We start from the raw sequence: 19,912 nt of genomic DNA, 5'->3' as shown, positions 1-19,912 counted from the left end.
TCTGTGTGCTAGTTATAAGGATAAATTTATCTTAAGAAAATTTGTATGTATGAGTTTGGTCCTCTTCTGTATTTGATTTATAAATATTCTAATAAAATGCTTAGACACAGAAGAGGCCCAAACCCGGATAGATATAAGGTGGTGGTAGTGATACTGTTTTCATATACATAATCTCTTAACTTTTCCAACAGAATCTGACCTTGGCCTTGTTTTCTGCATTCGCAAGTGAAAAGCTGAAGTCTGGAGGGGCCAAGTGACCTTGACAGGGTAATACAGGTTGTAGTGGCAGAGCCAAGGCACTTGTCCAGGTCTTCAGATTCCACTTGCAGTTCTGTTTTCATAATTTCATAAGTACAGTCCTGGTAAACTTTTAAAGTAGTCATTATTTTCTGGGTGATAATCCTTTGTAGAAATAAAACAAATTAAAATTCTTTATCATTGGTTGCCTTAGTGAGTCAAGGCTATATTTCTAAACTATACTTTATCCATATCTGGTCCATCCATGTGCTTTTATATTCTTGCTTCTGTTCACTGAGAGTTGTGACGTTAATAAAAATTATCTCTGATTCAAGAATCCTGCCCAAAATTGATCTAGTAAAACAACCTCTATTTCTGTCTCTCAGATTATATTATTCGTTGCAGAAAGAACAAAACAAATACCATGTATATTATAATCAAGATAATTAAACACTAAAGTAATATCATTAGTTAAGAGGTTTTGACATTACAAATATATAAAACTAAAATATTCTGACAACTCAAGAATATTTCATGAAATTAAGATTTTAAGTTTCATTAATAATCACTTATAGGAGTGATTCATTTTTAATTAAGATTTTTTTTACTAGGTCACTAGACTTTTGCCAGTTTTTAAGGTCATCAAAGAGGAGTTGGGCATGTAATAACAACAACCATTTATTAAACTCTACGTGCTAGAGAGCTGCTGGGCATATTTTATTCATTTAATCAGTTAGTATTGTTTAACCTTTTTAATTTAATAGGTACTCCATAGCTATTTTTTTTTATTTGATCTTATTTGATTTTAGGACCCTTAGCCTATTTTTGTAACTTTCATAAAACTGTAAGTATAGTTAAATCCAGTAAGTACAGACAATGTTGGGGATATCTTAGGGGCTCAGCTATTATTTTTTATGAATTACAGTTTGGCTTGACAGCTGTCCTTGTGTTGACAGCTCTTCTGATTATAGCAGTTGTCAAACTCCATCCTTAAGCAGGTTGTAAATCCTGGCTTCTTCCGATTAAAACTGGGTCAGAGCCAATGGCAGGTTAACTAGAGGCCAGTATTCGACTACTGTATGTCTTCTCTAGTTCATTCTAACTAGGCTTTGCATAACAGCATACTAAAACCCTTACTTGCCTCTATTTCACTTTGGTGTTTTTTAATCTTCACATATCAGTCCTCCTGTTGTTATGTGATTAAACACGGTTCTTGCTGAAGAGTATATTAGGGTAAGTGTGGTCTTCCTTGTAAATGGCCTGTTAGCCTTCCCCCCCTTTCCCTCCGCTGGGAATACTAACATCATTGCATCTGTGTCTCCCAGGGGAAATCAAGGCTTTTCCTTGCACGTGCAGTCATGTGATTTCAGAGTGGGCAGGCTTTGTATCCTCATGAGCCCTCGGGCTTCCACGTAAAGCACCATCTGTTCTGTTCCTTCCACACTGTTACAGGGCAGTGGGAGGAGGCATTAGAGTGAAAATAAATAAAATAAAAAAAGAAAGAAATTCATCATCAAAACCCTGAGGATTAATGGAGTCAGAAGGCTCGCTGCTCTGAATGAAAATTCATCTTCACCTGTGCCAGTGTCAGGGCTGCCTCTGTGGCACTTGACAAATAGAGGTTCCCAGGGTGCTATAAATTCTGCAACTGTTCTAATCCCTGTAGACTTGCTCAAGCTTTTCCGAGACAGGCTTGTGACTGGTTTTGTATTTCCCAGCACATTGTGGGCACCAATATATCCCCTCATTAATTTGGCAAAATGTTAGCACCTTCTCATCCCTCTCTCCTCTCCTTTGCCTTTGTCCGTTTTGAGGGCTTGGGCAGCTCACACGTTCCTGAAAAGATGACTCTGCCTTGTGAATTGTGCTTTACTGAAGATGCCAAAGGCGGAGAAATCAATTAACTAATGAATTTTGAGCAAATACTAAGTTCCCAGCACCGTGCTGGATGGAGAGGAGAATCTAACAAAGCATGTGACCAAGTAGCTCACCAGCGAGGCGGGGGGACAAAGCATATTTTTTTTCAAAAACGATTTGTTGGGCGCCTATCTTTGCCAGTTGGCAAAGCCTTGGAACACGCAACACCTTGTCTGTCACAGACATAACTGATGCCGTCTTCTTACCAGAATGTGGTTCACCTGTGTGGTGGTCTCTTGTCCTTGAAATGAGTGTTCCTCTTCCCTTTTTTTCTGTCTGTTACAACTTCCTGATTGCCTGTGCTCATGTCGGCCTGTCTCCGCATAAATCCCAGGCCTTTGTTAATAAAACTCCTTTTCTTAATGGACACCCTGTCCTTCACTCTGAAGTACTGTTCTACAACCCTGAATTTCCGAATTTATTATTTCTTCTTCTTTTTTTTTTTTTTTTTAAGTAGGCTCCACACCCAGTGTGGGGCTTGAACTCATGACCCCGAGATCAAGAGTGGCATGCTGTACCGACTGAGCCAGCCAGGTGCCCCCTGAACTTCCTAATTTACTTTATAGTTAAAATTCCCTTCACATTGTTTGGGGTAGGGGATTGTCAGATGGCCACCTTAGCCTTTTATCAGCTGGTTGGCTGTGGTCCTCCACATGTGGAACTTAAAAATGTAAGCTCTACTCCTGAGTTAGTACTCATACCGTTATATCAAATCTCACAGCTGGAAAAGTCACTTCACAATATGGCATATGTGAAATTAATGCTTCTTTGTCTGAGACAGCCGGCTTAGTGTCTTCAGCTGTAGTATACATCGAGTTAGCCTTGATCTTCATGCTTAGGAGTCTCAAGTGTTGGGTTAGACTTGAGAAGTGTGATCGGACAGTGGTCATTATTATCCTGTATTACAGATTTATACACTTGGAAATTTATTCCCCTGATACTGCTTTAAAAGTTCCAATTTTAAAACCCAACTAAGTGTTTCTTACAATAAGTTGAAACTGATAGCTGCGGCAAAAAGGTTAAATGATTATTTCTCAAAACATAAATGTCATGTAGCTAGTTCTATGCAGGATAAATACCCTCTTCTCTCAACTACTTGACACTAGGCAATGTGTCTTTAACTTTGTTATATTTGGTAAGAGACTGCCTTCCATTGGAATCTAATTTGGTGTACAGTGATTCATGGTAAAACCTTTCAGAAATGTAAAATTAAAGTGTCCATTATATTATTTGGGAGAGATTATTTTAAATTCTTCAAGGGCTGTTATAATCCTATATAATTTCTGTTGAATCCTGGGCCTTGGTAAAGATATTCTGTCTTTGACTTACGTGCAGAATGTAATCTTAGCTCATTAACGCCTGTCCCAGGACTGGAATAGGCAATTCTTGCCTTTTTATACCTTTTCTCCCACTCTCTATTTATTTATTCATTCATTCATCAAATGTTGATTTAGCATTGATAATCCTGGTAGCCCTCTAAGAAATCCCACACCCCTGGAGGCAGAGATAGCGTTCAGCTCAGAGTAAAATTCTGCCCTCCACCTCTAGCACACAGAACTCCCTCTGAGCCTGTGCTATTACGTAGTAGGGTTTGGTGCCTGAGTTTGTCAAGGCAGGTGATCTAAAGGCTGGCCAAAGCTGTCCCAGGTTTATAACTCATCACAACGTGATTTTGGCTGCTGGCTTTATGCCATTTAACAGCTTACAGCAGGGAGCCCGGAGGAAGCAGCCACCAGCAAAGAAGGGAGCCAGAGAAACTGTCTTTATCTGAGTAACAACAAAGAGCAAAAGAAGAAATATCATTACTAAATCATTTAAAACCAAACTCCCAGGGCGCCCAGGTGGCTCGGTCAGTTAAGCATCCAACTCTTGGTTTCAGCTCAGGTCATGGTCTCACTGTCATGGAATCGAGCCCCGTGGCAGACGCCATGATCACTGCAGATTCTTTCTCCCTACCACTCGGCCCCTTCCCACTTGTGCTCTCTCTGTCTGTCTCTCAAATAAGTAAAATCTTAAAAAAAAAAAAAAATCAAACCTAACTCCCATAGTGTTCTACTTCCACTTGAAAATATTTTATTCATCTAACAGAGAGAGAGAGCACAAGCAGGGGGAGCAGCAGAGGAAGAGGGAGAAGCAGACTCCCCACTGAACAGGCAGCCCAGTGTGGGCTCGATCCCAGGACTCCAGGAACATGACCCAAGCCAAAGGCAGACACTTAACCAACTGAGCCACCCAGAATTCCTACTTCCCCTTGAAATGGAGAGAAATGCAAGAGAGTGATGCTCCCGTACTAACAAGAAGAAGAGGATAAATAATCTACAAGATTATTAAGTAAGTTCTCGAACCCTTCAGATAGCAGAGGTTGCATGGCAGCAAGGTAAACTGGATTCCAAAGAATGACAAGCCCCAGTGAGACACACAAACTGTTTCACCTTTGATGGAGCATCCCAGGAGGAGGCAGCCACCATAAAAGCAGTACAGAGATGGCTAAAATTAACAGATTCTTAAAGTAAGCTAGTGTGACATTCTATAGTAACCGGGAGTCTCAGACCCCAGAGGAGTGAGTCCTCATTCACATGCCCCTTTTTTTTTTTTAAATATTTTATTTATTTATTTGACAGAGAGAAATCACAAGTACATTGAGAGGCAGGCAGAGAGAGAGAGAGGGAAGCAGGCTCCCCGCTGAGCAGAGAGCCCGATGCGGGACTCGATCCCAAGACCCTGAGATCATGACCCGAGCCGAAGGCAGTGGCTTAACCCACTGAGCCACCCAGGCGCCCTCACATGCCCCTTTTCACCGACTAGGAAAACCATGGAGGAATTGAGAAGAGAGAGAGCCCTTCTCAGTGTCAGCCAGGCCTGAAATCCTGCCACTTCTCTGATTTCTTATTTCATGTGAAGCAAAATGCCTTAAAAGCCTCTCAGGGAGAGCAGAAAACTTTTCTGTCCTCTTCTCCTGTCCCTAGGTCCGGGCAGATATCCTCTGCTTTGGGAGGGGGAGTAAAAGCAAGCTTTCTGCCACTTGGGAAAGACGGGGAGCCCTGCGCTGACCCAAAAACAGATCTCTTGCCACCGAGAGCAGGGCACAGAACTCTGTCCCTCCTCAGACGTTGTTCCCTCACACAGGGTGGTGTTTTGTACGTTTGGGGGTGGGAGGCAGGAATGCAGGAACACTGAGAAATCCCCACCTCTGCCTAAGACTGAGACCAGCCCAGAAGGACAAAAAAACTCTATTCCACTCCCCCCGGGAGACTGAGCAGTAAGCAGCAGCACTGCTGCCGATGGGGAAGGAGCTCAAGTGCAGAGAGATGCCCTTTGTAGCAGATGCGGAGTCTCCTAAAGCTGAGGGTGGAGCAAGAATACTGGAAAAACAAACAAACAAAGCCCCCATCTGTGGCCACACACGAAACTTAAGGTAGCAGCAGCCCACAGCCGGAGGAATCTGAAGTGTGTGACGCCCTGAAGTCACCTCTAGCAATGGCAAAACCCAGACCTGGTTCAGCTGTGGACCAGACTGATTCAGCACCCATACCAACCGCATGACAGCAAAAGAGGCATAGGTTTTTCTGGGTGTGAATACTGTTATTTAGTGTAGTCTCCACTGCCCTGCGACCTTACAGGGTTCTGCTTTCAGTCAAAATTACAAGACACAGAGTAGCAAGGAAAAAAAACCTCACTGTCAGGCTATAAATCAGTAATGGATAGAGCAAGTGGATAAAAATTCAGCAAGGATATGGAAGAATTGAACAATACAGTCTACCAACTTGACTTAATTATCATCTTCAGATCCGTAGGCCATCTACAGAACACTCCCTCTAAGAAACAGAATACTTTTAAGTACACATGGAACACTTGCCAAGATAGACCATATTCTAGGCCATAAAACAGACTTCAACAAATATTTTTTAAATCATACAAAGTTTGCTCTGTGATCACCACAGAATTAAATTAGAAATCAGTAACAGACACGTATCTGGAAACGGCCCTGCCCCCACAATTGTCAGAACCCTAAACACACTTCTGAGGAACTCATAGGTCAAAAATGAAATTCCAAGGGAAATTACAAAATATTTTAAAACTGAATGGAAAGCAAAACACGCTATCAGAATTTTGGGATGCAGCTAGAGCAGTGTTTAGAGGGAAATTAAATGCTTTTATTAGAAAAGAAGAAAGCCCTCAAGTCAATGAGCTAAGATTCTACTTTTCAAAGGTTAGAGAAAACAAATTAAGCCCAAGATAAGCATAAACATAAAATAAGATTAGAACAGAGACCATTGAAATAGAAAACCAGAAATCAATGAGAAAATCCATGAAATCATTGAAAACCTTTGAAATAATAAAACTGATAGACCCCTAGCCAGAGCAATAAAAAAATAATAATAATTTTAAAAAAGAAACAAATTATCAATTTCAGGAATGAAAAGGAGACATAATAGATCATACAGATATTATGAAGCAAATAATAGGACATTGTAAATAACTTCATAGCAATAAATTAGATAACTTAGAGGAAATGAACACATTTCTTAAAGGCACAAACTCAAAAGAAATTGATAACCTAGGTAGCCATATATCATGTATTAAAGACATTGAATTTGGAGCTAAAATCTTTCCACAGTAAAATCACCAGGCCCTGATTGCTTCACTGATGCATTCTACTAGATGTTTAAGGAAGAAATAAAACTAATTCTACACATTAACTCTATCAGAAAATAAAAGACGGAATGCTGTCCAGTTCATTCTATGAGGCTGACATTACCCTAATACCAAAACCAGAAAGACTCTAGAGGAAAAGAAAACTGCAGGCCAGTATCTCCCATGAATATAGATGCAAACATCTTTTTTTTTTTTTTAATTAATTCTGAGAGAGATCATGAGCCAGAGGGAGGGGCCAAGGGAGGGAGAGAATCTCAAGCAGCTCTCCTGCTGAGTATGGAGCCCAACTGCGGGCTCTATCTCATGACCCTGGACCTGAAACCAAGAGCTGGTTTGCTCAACTGACTGAGCCCACAGGCACCCCAATGCAAACATCTTTAATAAAATATTAGTGAAGTGAACCCAGCAATATACAAAAAAATAATAAATCATACTCCAGTATCTTTATCCCAGGAATGCAAGGTTGGTTCAGCACTTGAAAATCACTGTATTTCACCATATCAACACATCAAAACCAAAACAAAACATATGACCATCTCCATGTATATAGGAAAAACAATTGATAAAATTCAACTTCCCTTCATGATTTAAAAAAAAAAAAAATGCAGGAATAGAAGGAGGAATAGAAGGGAACTTTCTCAACCTGAAGTAATTGATAGCTAACATCATTCTTAATGGCGAAAGGCTGAATGCTCTCCTTCTGACTGGGAACAAGGCAGAGAGGTCACTTCCCCTTTGATTCAGTATCATACTGGAAGTCTAGCCAGTGCATTAAGGCAAAAGAAAGGAGTAAAAGGCAGATGGATTTAGAAGGAAGAAATAAAACTTTATTCACGGATGGTGTGACACCTATGTAGAAGACCCCAAAGAATCTGTTTTTTAAAAACCTATTAGAATTAATGAGTTGAGTTCAGCAAGTTTGCAGGGAAGAAAATCAATATACAAAAATCAAGAAGCTTCTATACACGGGTAATGAACAATTGGAAATTAAAAGTCAAAAACCAGGTCAGTATACAGATATCAGTTGTTTTCCTTCATACTTTCAGTGAACCAATTAGAAATTGAAATTTTTTTTAAAATACCATTTATAAGAGCCTCAAAAAAATTAAAAGCCAAGGGTAAATCAAATGCACAGTTTATATGCTTGAAAACTCCCAAACACTGCTCAGAGAAACTAAGGGAAATCTAAGTGAGTGGCCAGACATACTGCTGTTCATGGGCCAGAAGACTTAATGCTGTTAAGCTCTCCGCTCTCCCCAAATCGATCCATATGCACTCCCAATCAGAATTCCAGCAGGACTTTCTGAAAAAAATTTACAAGCTTATTCTAAAACTTGTATGGAAAAAGAAGGGAACCAGATGGAGGACATACCCTTACTTCAGAACTTACACAAACATCAAGACACTGTGGTGTTAATATAAGGATAGGTGTGTAAATCAGTGAAACATGATAGATAACCTAGAAACAGACCCAATTACAAGTGCTTGGTGGGTTAGGACTTTTAGAGCAGTTGTAGGTTCACAGCAAAATTGAGGGAAAGGTACAGAGATTTTCCATCTACCCCTCACCCCATGGATAACCTCCCTCTAAAGAACAGAGACACTCCCTGTGTGTCTTTCCTGTACCCTCACACCACCACACTTCACTTCTGGTCACCATGTGTGAGAGTTTTTCCTCACAACAAGCAGTTCTCATGCTCTTTCATTATCAACATCCCTCATCAGACTGGTATGTTTGTTACAGTTGATGAACCTACATACCATAAAATTATTATCATATCGTAATATAATCACCCAAAGTTTACATTATGATTCACTCTTGGCATTGTGTATTCTGTGGGTAAGTATAAAGTGACATGTATCTGTCATTATGATATCATCCAGAGTATTTTCACTGCCCTAAAAATCTACTGTGTCGGGCCTGTTTGTCCCTCCCTTGCCTCCAGCCTCTGGCAACCACTGATCTTTTAACTATTTCCATAGTTTTGCCTTTTCCAGAATGTTCATATTGTTGGAATCATACAGTAGGTAACCTTTTCAAATTGGATTCTCTCACTAAATATACACATTTGAGGTTTCTTCATGTCCTTTGATAGCTTGATAGCTCATTTCCTTTTAGTGTTAAGTAATACTATACTGTCTAGATAGGTGTACCATAGTTTTTATACCTATTCCCCTACTGAAGGACATCTTGGTTGCTTCGAGTTTTGGCAAAGATGATTTAAGCTGCTATGAACATTCATGTGCAGGTTTTTGAGTGGACATAGGTTTTTAGCTCCCTTGGGTAGACACTAAGGAGCATGGTTACTGGATCATATGGTAAGGGTGTATGTATTTCATTTTGTAAGAAACTACCACACTGTCTTCCAAATGGCTGTACCCTTCTGCATTCCCACCAGCACTGAGCGAGTTCCTGTTGTTCCACATTGTTACCAGCATTTGGTGTTGACATGTCCCACATGTTGGCCATTCCGATAGGTGTGTAGTGGTATCTCATTGTTCTTTTAATTTACATTTCCCTGATGTGTTGTGGGATACCTTTTCATAAGCTTATTTGCCATCTGTGTATCTTCTGTGGTGAGGTGTCAGTTAAGGTCTCTGGCCCGATTTTTAATCCAGTTACTTATTTGCTTATTGTTGAGCTATAAGAGTTACTTGTATATTTATTTTTTAGATTGTATTTATTTATTTGAGGGGCGCCTGGGTGACTCAGTCAGTTAACCACCTGCCTTCAGCTCAGGTCATGATCTCAGGGTCCTGGGATCGAGCCCCGCATCAGACTCCCCACTCAAGGGAACCTGCTTCTCCCTCTCCCTTTGCTCCTCCCCTCTGGCTCTTTCTCTCAAATAAATAAATCTTTTTTTTTTTTTTTTTTTTAAATTTGAGAGAGAGAGAGACAGAGCACAAGTCTCCTCGACTAAAAACATGGGTGTCATCTTTGGTTCCTGTAATTCTTTTGCCCATTGTTCTTTTTTCTTTTTTCTTTTCTTTTTTTTTTTTTTTAAGAGAGTTGGGGTAGGTGCAGAAGGAGAGGGAGAGAAAGAATCTTAAGGCGGCTCCACGCCCAGCATAGAGCCTGACATAAGGCTTGATCTCACAACCCCGAGATTATGACCTGACCCAAAATCAAAACTCAGGTACTTAACCTACTGAGACACTCAGACAACCCTGCCTGTTCTTTTGATTTGTTAATGCTTTTTAAATATTAAGGTTATTAGCTCTTGTATGTGTTATATATGTGAATGTTTCCTAGTTTATGACTTACCATTACATATCATATTTTGTGTGTGTATGGTATAGCTGTTTTAAATTTTTATGTGTTCAAATTTATCAATTTTAGGTTTCTATGAATTCAGATGTATCAGTAAATTTCTTTATGGTATCTGAGTTTCATATCAAGTATAGAAAAACTTGGGCCATTTTATTCAGTAAGCATTATGATCACAAGTGGTGGGCCTCTGGGCTTTTCAAAAACCTCTAAAAATGTTTGAAACCTAAAATAAATATTTCTTGTTTCCCCCCCCCCAAAAAAGAAAGAAAATTGCAAAATAACAAATGTTTAACTGTAAATATAACATTATATCAGCTTCATTAATTATTAAATTTCATGTTCATGGACATTTTTTCAAAGTCTGCCCAGTACTTGCTGTGTCCCCTCCACAAGAATTTCAGTGGCTCTTGTTCAGTCCCTTTATATTCATGCTGACGCTGGCAAATTTCAAGCCTCCTAAAATAGTCATAGTCTCCTAGGTCATCTGCCTGCCACCAATTTCTAGGCTGCCCAAGTCACTCTTTTTAGAATTATCACCCGTGCACAGAGGCCAGATCACGCTATTTCCTTCCTTATAAATGCAGACAAAATCACACTTCTCAGCATGGCTTCCTAAGGCTCTCACAGCCCTGCACGGTTGGACTCAGGTCCGCCCCCTCTGATTTTCCCAGGCCCTCCCTCTGTCCCTCTGTCGGCGATGCTTTCTCTCTACGATGCCTTTCTGTCTCCGGTTACCAGGAATTTTACTCTGTCCTTTAGAGCTCAGCTTATGTACCACCTACTTGTGTTTTTCCTGATCCCTCAACTTCTCCACCCACTGGAACCCCCACGTCTTTGCAGGAGGGCGTGTGTGTGTGTGTGTGTGTGTGTGTGTGTGTGTGTGTGAATGTGTGTGTGCACATGCACACACGCGTTACTCTTTTGTGTTGAGTGCCCGATTTACATATTAGCCTCACAGCTTTTTCATAAGTTCTGCAAAACAGGAATTTTAATGCATCCTTGATAGGACAGCTGTCGCATGTGCTCAGTAAAGTGACCTTTGAATCAAATTCCTTACCCTTCGTTCCCTGTTTTTCTTTTCTTTTTTGACTTTTTGCTGTTGCCATTCTATCACCCTATGAAAGAGTATATAAAATGTATATGAAAAATTTTAAATGTAACTTGAAAAAAAATGTATCCACCACCTAGCTTAAGAAATGCAACATTGCCAGTATCTTTGGAACCCCTGGGTGTGCCTCTCCAGTCACATGACCTTCTCTCCATCCCCTCTCCCCAAGATTAACACTATCCCAAAGTTTATATTAATGATTTCCTTCGTAGTTTCACTGCATATTTGTCTTTCTGAACAATGGTGTTTAGTTTGGTCTGTTTTTTAATTTTTGTTTAAGTGGAACCACACTGCATGTATTTTTCTGACTCGCCTCTTTCCTTCAACGTTATGTTCTGGAGGCACTCTCATCAGTAAAACTATTGTTCATTAGTTTTCAGTGTTGTATAGTATTTTATTGAAGAAGTAAACAGTGTTTTATTTTCACATATTATTCTTTTTTTTTTGTTAAGATTTTATTTATTTATTGGACAGAGACACAGCGAGAAAGGGAACAGAAGCAGCAGGAGTGGGTGAGGGAGAAGCAGGCTTCCCTATGAGCAGGGAGTCAGATATGGGGCTCGATCCCCAGACCCCAGGATCACCACCTGAGCCGAAGGCAGAGGCTTTAACCCACTGAGCCACCCAGGTGCCCCTTCCCATGTTATTCTTTTTTTTTTTTTTTTTTTTTAAGATTTTATCCATTTATTTGACAGGCAGAGATCACAAGTAGGCACAGAGACAGGCAGAGAGAGGGAGAAGCAGGCTTCCCGCCGAGCAGAGAGCCCAATGCGGGGCTCGATCCCAGGACCCCTGGATCACGACTTGAGCCAAAGGCAAAGGCTTTAACCCACTGAGCCACCCAGGCGCCCCTCCCATGTTATTCTTAATGGGCATTTGGGTTGTTGACCTTTGGGGTCTATTACGAATAGCGCTGCTACACACATTCTTGCAAACATCACCTAGAGAGGAGAGCACGCGTACAAGTTTCTCTAGAGTATGTAAGTAGGAGAGGGATGGCTGAGTGCAGGGCCCACGTGTGTTAGGTTCAGCACACAAACTGTTGTCCCTAGTGACCACAGCAGCGTGCACTCGGGCCATGTGGAGGGGAGCTTCCCTGCCGCAGCCCTCTTCTGTAGCTCCTTGTTGTCTGTTCTTAATTTCCACCTCTCTGCTGGGTATGAAGTGGTATCTCCGAGTTTTAATTTTAATTTCCTTGACTACTAATGTGGTTATTCATCTTTTCATATGTTTATTGCCATTTCTGTTTCATCCTGGATAAAATGCCTGTTTTTGCCTTTAGCCCAGTTGTGTCAGTGCATAATGAATGCATCTTTGTCTCCTGCTGATCCGCGATGCCAGCATTGTCATAAATCAGGTTTCTGTGTATGTGCGAAAGCATAGGTGGCTGTCCGTTCTAGCCCTTTGCTCTGTGTGTCCTTCCTGGACACATGCCATCTTCATAGTGAATCTCCACATCTGTAGGTCTGTGTCCCCTTCCTGTGCCTTGTGTGATTGGAGTCATTTGTTTGTTTTTTGTTTTTTTTAAATAAATGAAAGTTCTGTAGAGGGATGGTCTGATGACTAGGCCAGATATTTTTTTTCATTTGCAAATTTTAAAGGTTAGTTAATTACCCATTTAAGCCCCTCTTCAAAGATAAAACGAAATCTTTCCTTTTACATTTACAACATTTTTAGCCTTTTGACCTAGCCTATAAACCTAACATTATTCTGATCAAAGTCCTACATTAGCGCTGTTTTTGTTCTTTCCCTCTTCTCATTCTTAAGATACTCTAAAAACCTCACAGTTCTGAAAATGTGTTTGTTTGCTTCTGGGCAATGAAAAAAGATAGACTCGATTTTCCTAACACTTGAAAATGCACTTTCATGGCCCAGTTCTTTTTTTTTTTTTTTTTAAGATTGTATTTATTTATCTGACAGAGATCACAAGTAGGCAGAGAGAGAGGAGGAAGCAGGCTCCCCGCCGAGCAGAGATCCCGATGCAGGGCTCGATCCCAGGACCCAGGGACCATGACCCGAGCCGAAGGCAGAGGCCTTAACCCACTGAGCCACCCAGGTGCCCCCATGGCCCGGTCACCCTCCAGCCCCTGTTAACATTTCTCATTGTTCAGGATCTCTCCCTGCTCTGCACTTGCCTTTCCTGCTGGAGTACAGTCGTTTCTCTTTGTCTCACGGTAACCTTGTTTTCCTGTTTGTCGATTTTCCTGTCAGCTGCTGCCTGTGAGTTTTTGGACATTGTGGAGCTGCTGCTCCAGTCCGGCGCCGACCCCACCCTCCGAGACCAGGACGGCTGCCTGCCAGAAGAGGTGACAGGTTGCAAAGCTGTATCTCTGGTGTTGCAGCAGCACACGACTGGCAAGGCTTAATCAAAGACTGGAAAACCACAGTCTGTAACATCAGAGAGCTTCAGTGATGAAAGAAAACGGCAAAAAATAATACTTCTTTTACCACCATCTTTGGTATACATTGGCTAATAAAACCAGTTCTGAGGAACTAGGGTTTTGAAGTCTCAGCAGTTCCGTCTCCTTGTATCCATCCCAGCGAGTACAGTTTGGGTGATGAACATGTGTGCTGTGCATAACACAATCCAATTCTGCCGAGCGTGCGCTGAGATTCATCACTGCTCTGCGGGGGGGCGAGGAGGAGACACGTCGTATTTCACAATATTAAACATGGCTGCTCTTTTTAAAAAACCTGCAGAAGCAAAATATGACCGACAGTGCTACACTGACAATTAGGGAAAGTTGCATGAAATCCCAGTGTGGTAGAGAGCAAATGCTTCTGTGGCATTTTCACGGCTGCTCTGAAGAGGTAACTGTCTCCTCTTTTTGGCAGATGGAATTGAGAAGATAGAGAAGAAAGGGGTGTTAAGAAAAAGCAAGCAAAAAAGGGTAGAATTTTTACCTAAAAGGGGTCTAGAAATCAGAAGGTTAACCAGATTTACTGAAAACCTCAAAATCTTGGGCATTTGAGAATAAGATTGAACACCCTCACTTCAGGATCAAAGCACAGATTCCAGAGACTTCACTGTTTAGGTCAAGGTTCCTTAAACTCACCTTCATCAAATGGGGAGGGGTTTCCCTAGCACGCTTTTAATTGGCTCTAATGTCCCCCCTCCGCCCCCCATGGCCTTCAGCAGTAGCCTCCGGAAATGGGCTCAGACCCAAACTGTGAGGCCTGTTTGAAATGTTAAACAGCCCATAATGCCCTAATGCTTAGCTGTGATTGTAGTTATTTCTGGATACCAGGAGAGCTTTTATTTATTTATTTATTTATTTATTTTAATTAAAAATACAGACAAGTACACCACAGTGTTTCTTTAAAGAATAAACAAAATATGCCACTGTTGAAACTGGCTCCCTCTCTGGGTTTTCCCCTTTAACCCTCAAGAACTCCATCTGGGAAATTCCTTGACATCTCTCGTTGTATAAGGAAAGTAGATAGTTGTCGCAGGAAGAGAAATGAAGTAAGATGATTCAGATGCAAAGAGGACTGTTTAAAGATAATTTTTCCAATGTGTCAATATTAAGAGAAGTCATAAACCTGCTTAGTGGAGCCCTGGACGGTGGACACAGTCCTCATAGCTCCACCTAAACTGTCCTGGAACAAGCCCCTTCAGAGCAGAAATGAGGCACATGAATGCTGCTTATTTTGTGATTTTTCTAAGGTGAGTTCTTATTTTCCGAGATGTAAACCAAAACCATTCACCAAGACTATTCATTCTTTAAATGGTTTCTTAATTATCTGTGGAAGTGATGTGCACGTTAGTACATACTGAAACATTACTGTGATTCTGGTAGAACTTTCTATTCATTATCTATCTGTTCTTTTCCCATAATCTCAGCCACATTGCAACCTGCTATGAAGGAAAACTCTCATGTTCCCCATTAGTTGTGTTTTAACAAACACTATTCATTAGTTACAGTAAAAGTGACCAAGATGTTGCATACAGCTTTCATGAATAGTGCTTTGTGCATTTTTAGGATATTAACAAATCAAAAAGTCATTTCAGATTTACAGAGTAGTTATCTAAGCAGGAAGCTATCAAGGAGCTTCTTTTCTCATTTCTCTTTTGTAACTTGATCTTAATTTTTTTTTTTAAGATTTTATTTATTTATTTGACAGAGAGATCACAAGTAGGCAGAGAGGCAGAGAGAGAGAGAGGGAAGCAGGCTCTCCACTGAGCAGAGAGCCCGATGCGGGGCTCGATCCCAGAACCCCGGGATCATGACCCGAGCCAAAGGCAGAGGCTTTAACCCACTGAGCCACCCAGGCGCCCGACCTTAATTTTTTTTTAAAGATTATTTTAGGGGCGCCTGGGTGGCTCATTCGTTAAGTGTCTGTGCCTTTGGCTCAGGTCATGACTCCAGGGTCCTGGGATGAAGCCCCAAATCAGGCTCCCTGCCCGGCTGGAAGCCTGCTTCTCCCTCTCCCATTCTCCCTGCTTGTGTTCCCTCTCTTGCTGTGTCTCTGTCTGTCAAATAATAAATAAAATCTTTAAAAAAAAAAAAATCTTATTTATTGTAGAAAGAGAACGAAAGAGTGCAGAAGGGCAGGGGCAGAGGGAGGGACAGAGGGAGAAAGAATCTCAAGCAGACCCCCCGCTGAGTGCAGAGCCCAACTCAGGGCTTGATCCCGTGACCCTGAGATCATGACCTGAATCAAAATCAAGAGTCAGACACTCACCTAACTGAGCCACCCAGGCGCCCCGACCCTAAAATTTCTGAGACAAGTTTTTTGTAACCTGTTTCCGCACATCAGAAACGATGCAGAATGTTTTTACGCAAAGAATATAGCTTGTTTTTTATTAATTTTATTTTGAGGATTTCAAATTTACATTCAAAGCTGTCACTAAAATCAGTCATCAGCTTTACATTTTCAGGTGCATTCTAGAATCGTTTGCCCAATTCTCTATTCTTGTCGTGACAATGTGTGGTTCATCTCCCTGTGGCCTGAGGGGAAGATTTCATGCAGAAATGTCAGAAACCTGGATCTTGGTTTGTTTTCATTCCCCTTAAATTATTGGGTTACTATGTAGTGCATCACACATCAGCCAGATCATGTGTTCCATTGGCAAAAGCTGCAATAATTCCCACCAAGCAAAGAACACAAATTTACCGGAGCAGAAAGCAGCCATCCTCCCAGATAACATGGCAACCCATCTCTTCATACCGTTCAGCAGGATAAAGGCAGGACATAATTTAATTTAGCATAACTTTGGTTCTGCTACGCATAACTTTTTTTTTTCCTAGACAGATTAGTAATGTTCAAGCCCATTAGTAATTTAAAATAGCATAGAAAACCTTTTCCTGGAGGTTCGTTTCTAGTCATGACACAGCAGGTATTTCAAAATAATTGTTGCTTATTTTTCCCTAAAATTTACAGGGATTGGAACTCGATTTACTTGACCCATTGTTGAAACTCTTTGATTTGTTATTTTTATCATCCATGGTATTTTAAGAATAGAGTCTCCACTGTGTTCTCAAGCTGGAAACTAGTTCAGCTGGAGGAGAGGTCGTAAAGCAGTGGGATAACTAAAGACATTTGTCTGAGTTAGGAGTGGTTTCATTTTGCTACTTTGCACTGGAATTTTCTAGACTGTTTATAGATTGCCTTTCTACTCTTACCTCACTCTCAGTCCTCAAGAAGATAATTCTTCCTATCTTCAGGCCACCTCTGTAGATGTACGTCTACTCATAAAAACTTAACCTAGTCCCATTTTCCTATGTCCCTAAAAACTGCAAAAGGAAATTTGTTGCTTTTTTTCTTCTTTTCCAAAGATACTGTGATCAGAACAACACTAGCGACTCTTTCTTTATTTTTTATTCATGACCGTCATTCACTTTGGTCTCCACCAACTAATGTAAGAGGCCTGATTGCTTTCACAGTAGTTTGTTTGTTTGTTTGTTTGTTTTTAAGATTTTATTTATTTATTTGTCAGAGAGAGAGCACAAGCAGGGTGAGCCGCAGGCAGAGCAGGCAGAGGGAGAAGCAGGCTCCCTGCTGAGCAAGGAGCCCCAAGCAGGACTCCGTCCCAGGACCCTGGGATCATGACCCAAGCCAAAGGCAGACGCTTAAAGACTGAGCCACCCAGGCCCCCGTTTCACAGTAGGTTTGGTACATGCTAGTGAAAAATGAGGAATAAAAAGAGAATCATGTCAATAATCCTTAAAGAGGAGACAAAAACACTTGAATCATTGGTATCTTTCAGAACGCTTGCTTGAGTCTACAAAATCAGTGTTTTTCACTCTTGGGGAATTCCAGAACACTTTGAAAAACTATGAACCTGTTCCCTACAATATAGTGTTGTGTGTGGAATTTTGAAACGTTGACAGATCTGAAGCCCGTCTGTGGACTCCCCGTGGGTCTGTGGATCCCCCTGAGAGCCTTTTTCCTGACTACTTGCTACAGTATCTCAAGAATGAGAAATTTTTTGTTGATTGACCCTGTTTTCATAGTTCTAAGTGCTCCTACCAACCATGCCTATCTGAAAGAATGAGAAGAAAAGCTTTTTTTTTTATTGTTGTTTTTTGTTTTTGTTTTTTGGGTTTTTTTGTTTGTTGTTGTTGTTGTTGTTGTTGTTGTTTTGTTTTTTTTTTTTTGAGCCACTGACCAAGTCTTTGGTATCCAGCAGTTTTATCACTGATCACCACGTGGCAAAATTTTTAAAGAGACAGTGGCCAAAAAGCTGGACTCTGACCTCTTTGATTTTGCTGCAGGACAGAAATGAGCCCACACGTGTTCAAGTCTGTGTGACTAGTGATGTCTTTTCACATGCAATCAGTGTTTTTGAGTTTCAGAGGCTTCACGAATGTTATTTAATCTGTCATCCCTCCCTAGTAATCCTGTCAGGTAGGTAGCACAGGTGTTTATTTAGGCTGTTTAAATAAGGGTGAATTGAAGATACAAGCAGGTTACTTAAATTGCCCAAGATCACAGAAGAGCAGTAGAGCCACACTTAGGACCAAGTCTACTGTCTGTTAGACCACAAAACTCGTGTAAAGTTTGAAAGCTCTTCCTCCATTCAATCCATAGATTTTTTTTTTTTTTTTGAGAGACCGCTGAACGACAGACACTGTTCTAGGCCACTGTCATTCCCTTTTCCAGTTATCATGGATATTTAGAATTACCTGAAGTTATCTCAAGATACTGCGTGAGGTATCTTGAAAAGTCTCATAGAAACTCATAAATTACTTAGGAAAAACTAAGCTTTTTTAAAAGATTTTTATTTATTTATTTGATAGAGACACAGTGAGAAAGGGAATACAAGCAGAAGAACCGGGGGAGGGAGAAGCAGGCTCCTTGTTCAGCAGGCAGCCCAGTGCGGGGCTGAATCCCGGGCCTGGGCGTCTGAGCCCAAGGCAGACGCTTAATGACTGAGCCACCCAGGCACCCCAGGAAAACTAAATCTTTTAAACCTCCTCAAATAAAGATATAAGGAGTCAGCCAATTGGCCATATCTTGTTTTCTCTTAGGCTTATGAGGTAGAAGGATAACAACCAAAATATAATACCTAGAATTGTACCTATTATATATATTTTTTTAATGTTTCAGCATTTTCCAGCTATAAGGTTGCTATAATCAAATGAACCTTTCTATGAAGTAGGTACTTCTTAGCTTCCTGCTTAGCTAACTGCTTGGCTGCGGATTATTACTCTATGTACAGTGCAGCGTCTCTGGGGATTAATGAGCAAGGAACATGGTGACAGGAGAGCTGAGCTCGGGTGGCAGAAGGGGTTAGTGCCCAGGCTAATACCTGCTTCAGCTGACCATGAAGACTTTCCAATGTTTATTTAACATTTAACATTGAAACATGAAACTTTTCATCAAGCTTCAAGTATCCCCAAAACCCCCTTCATAAATAAATATTTATCACAGAATAGGTATGTAATCCACCAGCCACAATTTAGCAATAAACATACTGAGTTTAAATATTTGTGAGTGAATCTCAAATCCCAAATTCTAAGGTATTTTTGGATGAAATGCTTTAATAGTTGTTAGCACACTGTATTTGATCCTTTCTAAGGCACACTTTTTTTTGGTTAGTGATACGTAAACTGTGTCTTACAATCAATACTTCTTAACTTCTAGGACAGAACAGTAATTACAACTTTTGTACAAGATTCTGCACAAGCATCTTAACCTCAGGATAATTGTAAAAGTAGAAATAATTGGCATTTTCTCTGTTTTGCAAATGAGGGAACTGAAACTCAGAACTGTTAGGGAAATCATCTGAGGTTCTGTAAGTAGAAATAGTAAGAATGTTCATCTTTTTATAGGTAAAGCACTTCAATCTACGTGATTTTTTTTTCCCCCAGAATCAGGGTAATTGTCCAAACTCTGTGATACCAGGCCAAAAAGTTTTCCCTGTACCACGTTATCAGGATAAACCACTGTGGAAACAAACAGCCATACTCACAGGTACATTAACAATGCAGCCTCTTCGTGAATCTTGTAGCTACACATCGGAGTTTGTCCTTATGACATAAAAAGCATTCAGTGCAGTCTGTTGTAATCACGTGACTTGAAAATTACGATCCTTATTGGAGCTTAACCATAAGCATTTTCAGTTATTTTAGTATCCTTTCGCAGCTCCTTCATCGGGGAGATTTTGGATCAAAGCACAGTGGTTATCGGGCTGATAATAGTAATCAGCTTCCTTGTTCTCATCACCTGATGTTGCTTATGCACCAAGTGTGACCAGTTTTTCCAATACGCATTAG

At 40.7% G+C, this 19,912-nt stretch overlaps 1 protein-coding gene across 3 annotated transcripts in view; it reads left to right on the top strand.

Moving 5' to 3' along the window:
• The window catches only part of ACBD6 (acyl-CoA binding domain containing 6), a 206,542-nt gene extending 192,838 nt beyond the window's left edge, over window positions 1-13,704 (top strand). For 2 of the 3 annotated variants that reach the window (XM_004767895.2, XM_004767894.2), the window contains one exon: window positions 13,401-13,704. In XM_004767895.2, coding sequence (XP_004767952.1) covers window positions 13,401-13,555 — 155 coding nt within the window. In that variant the 3' untranslated portion in view covers window positions 13,556-13,704. The remainder of the gene's footprint in view (window positions 1-13,400) is intronic. The other variant, XR_006604955.1, reaches the window with a different exon arrangement.
• The last annotated feature ends 6,208 nt before the right edge of the window (window positions 13,705-19,912 follow it).

This window comes from Mustela putorius, unplaced genomic scaffold (assembly GCF_011764305.1).
Source record: "Mustela putorius furo isolate JIRA1106 unplaced genomic scaffold, ASM1176430v1.1 tig00537335_pilon_pilon_pilon, whole genome shotgun sequence".
Taxonomy (NCBI): domain Eukaryota; kingdom Metazoa; phylum Chordata; class Mammalia; order Carnivora; family Mustelidae; genus Mustela; species Mustela putorius.
The sequence above is the reverse complement of the archived record's forward strand: the minus strand, read 5'-3'. Positions and strand labels throughout refer to the sequence as shown.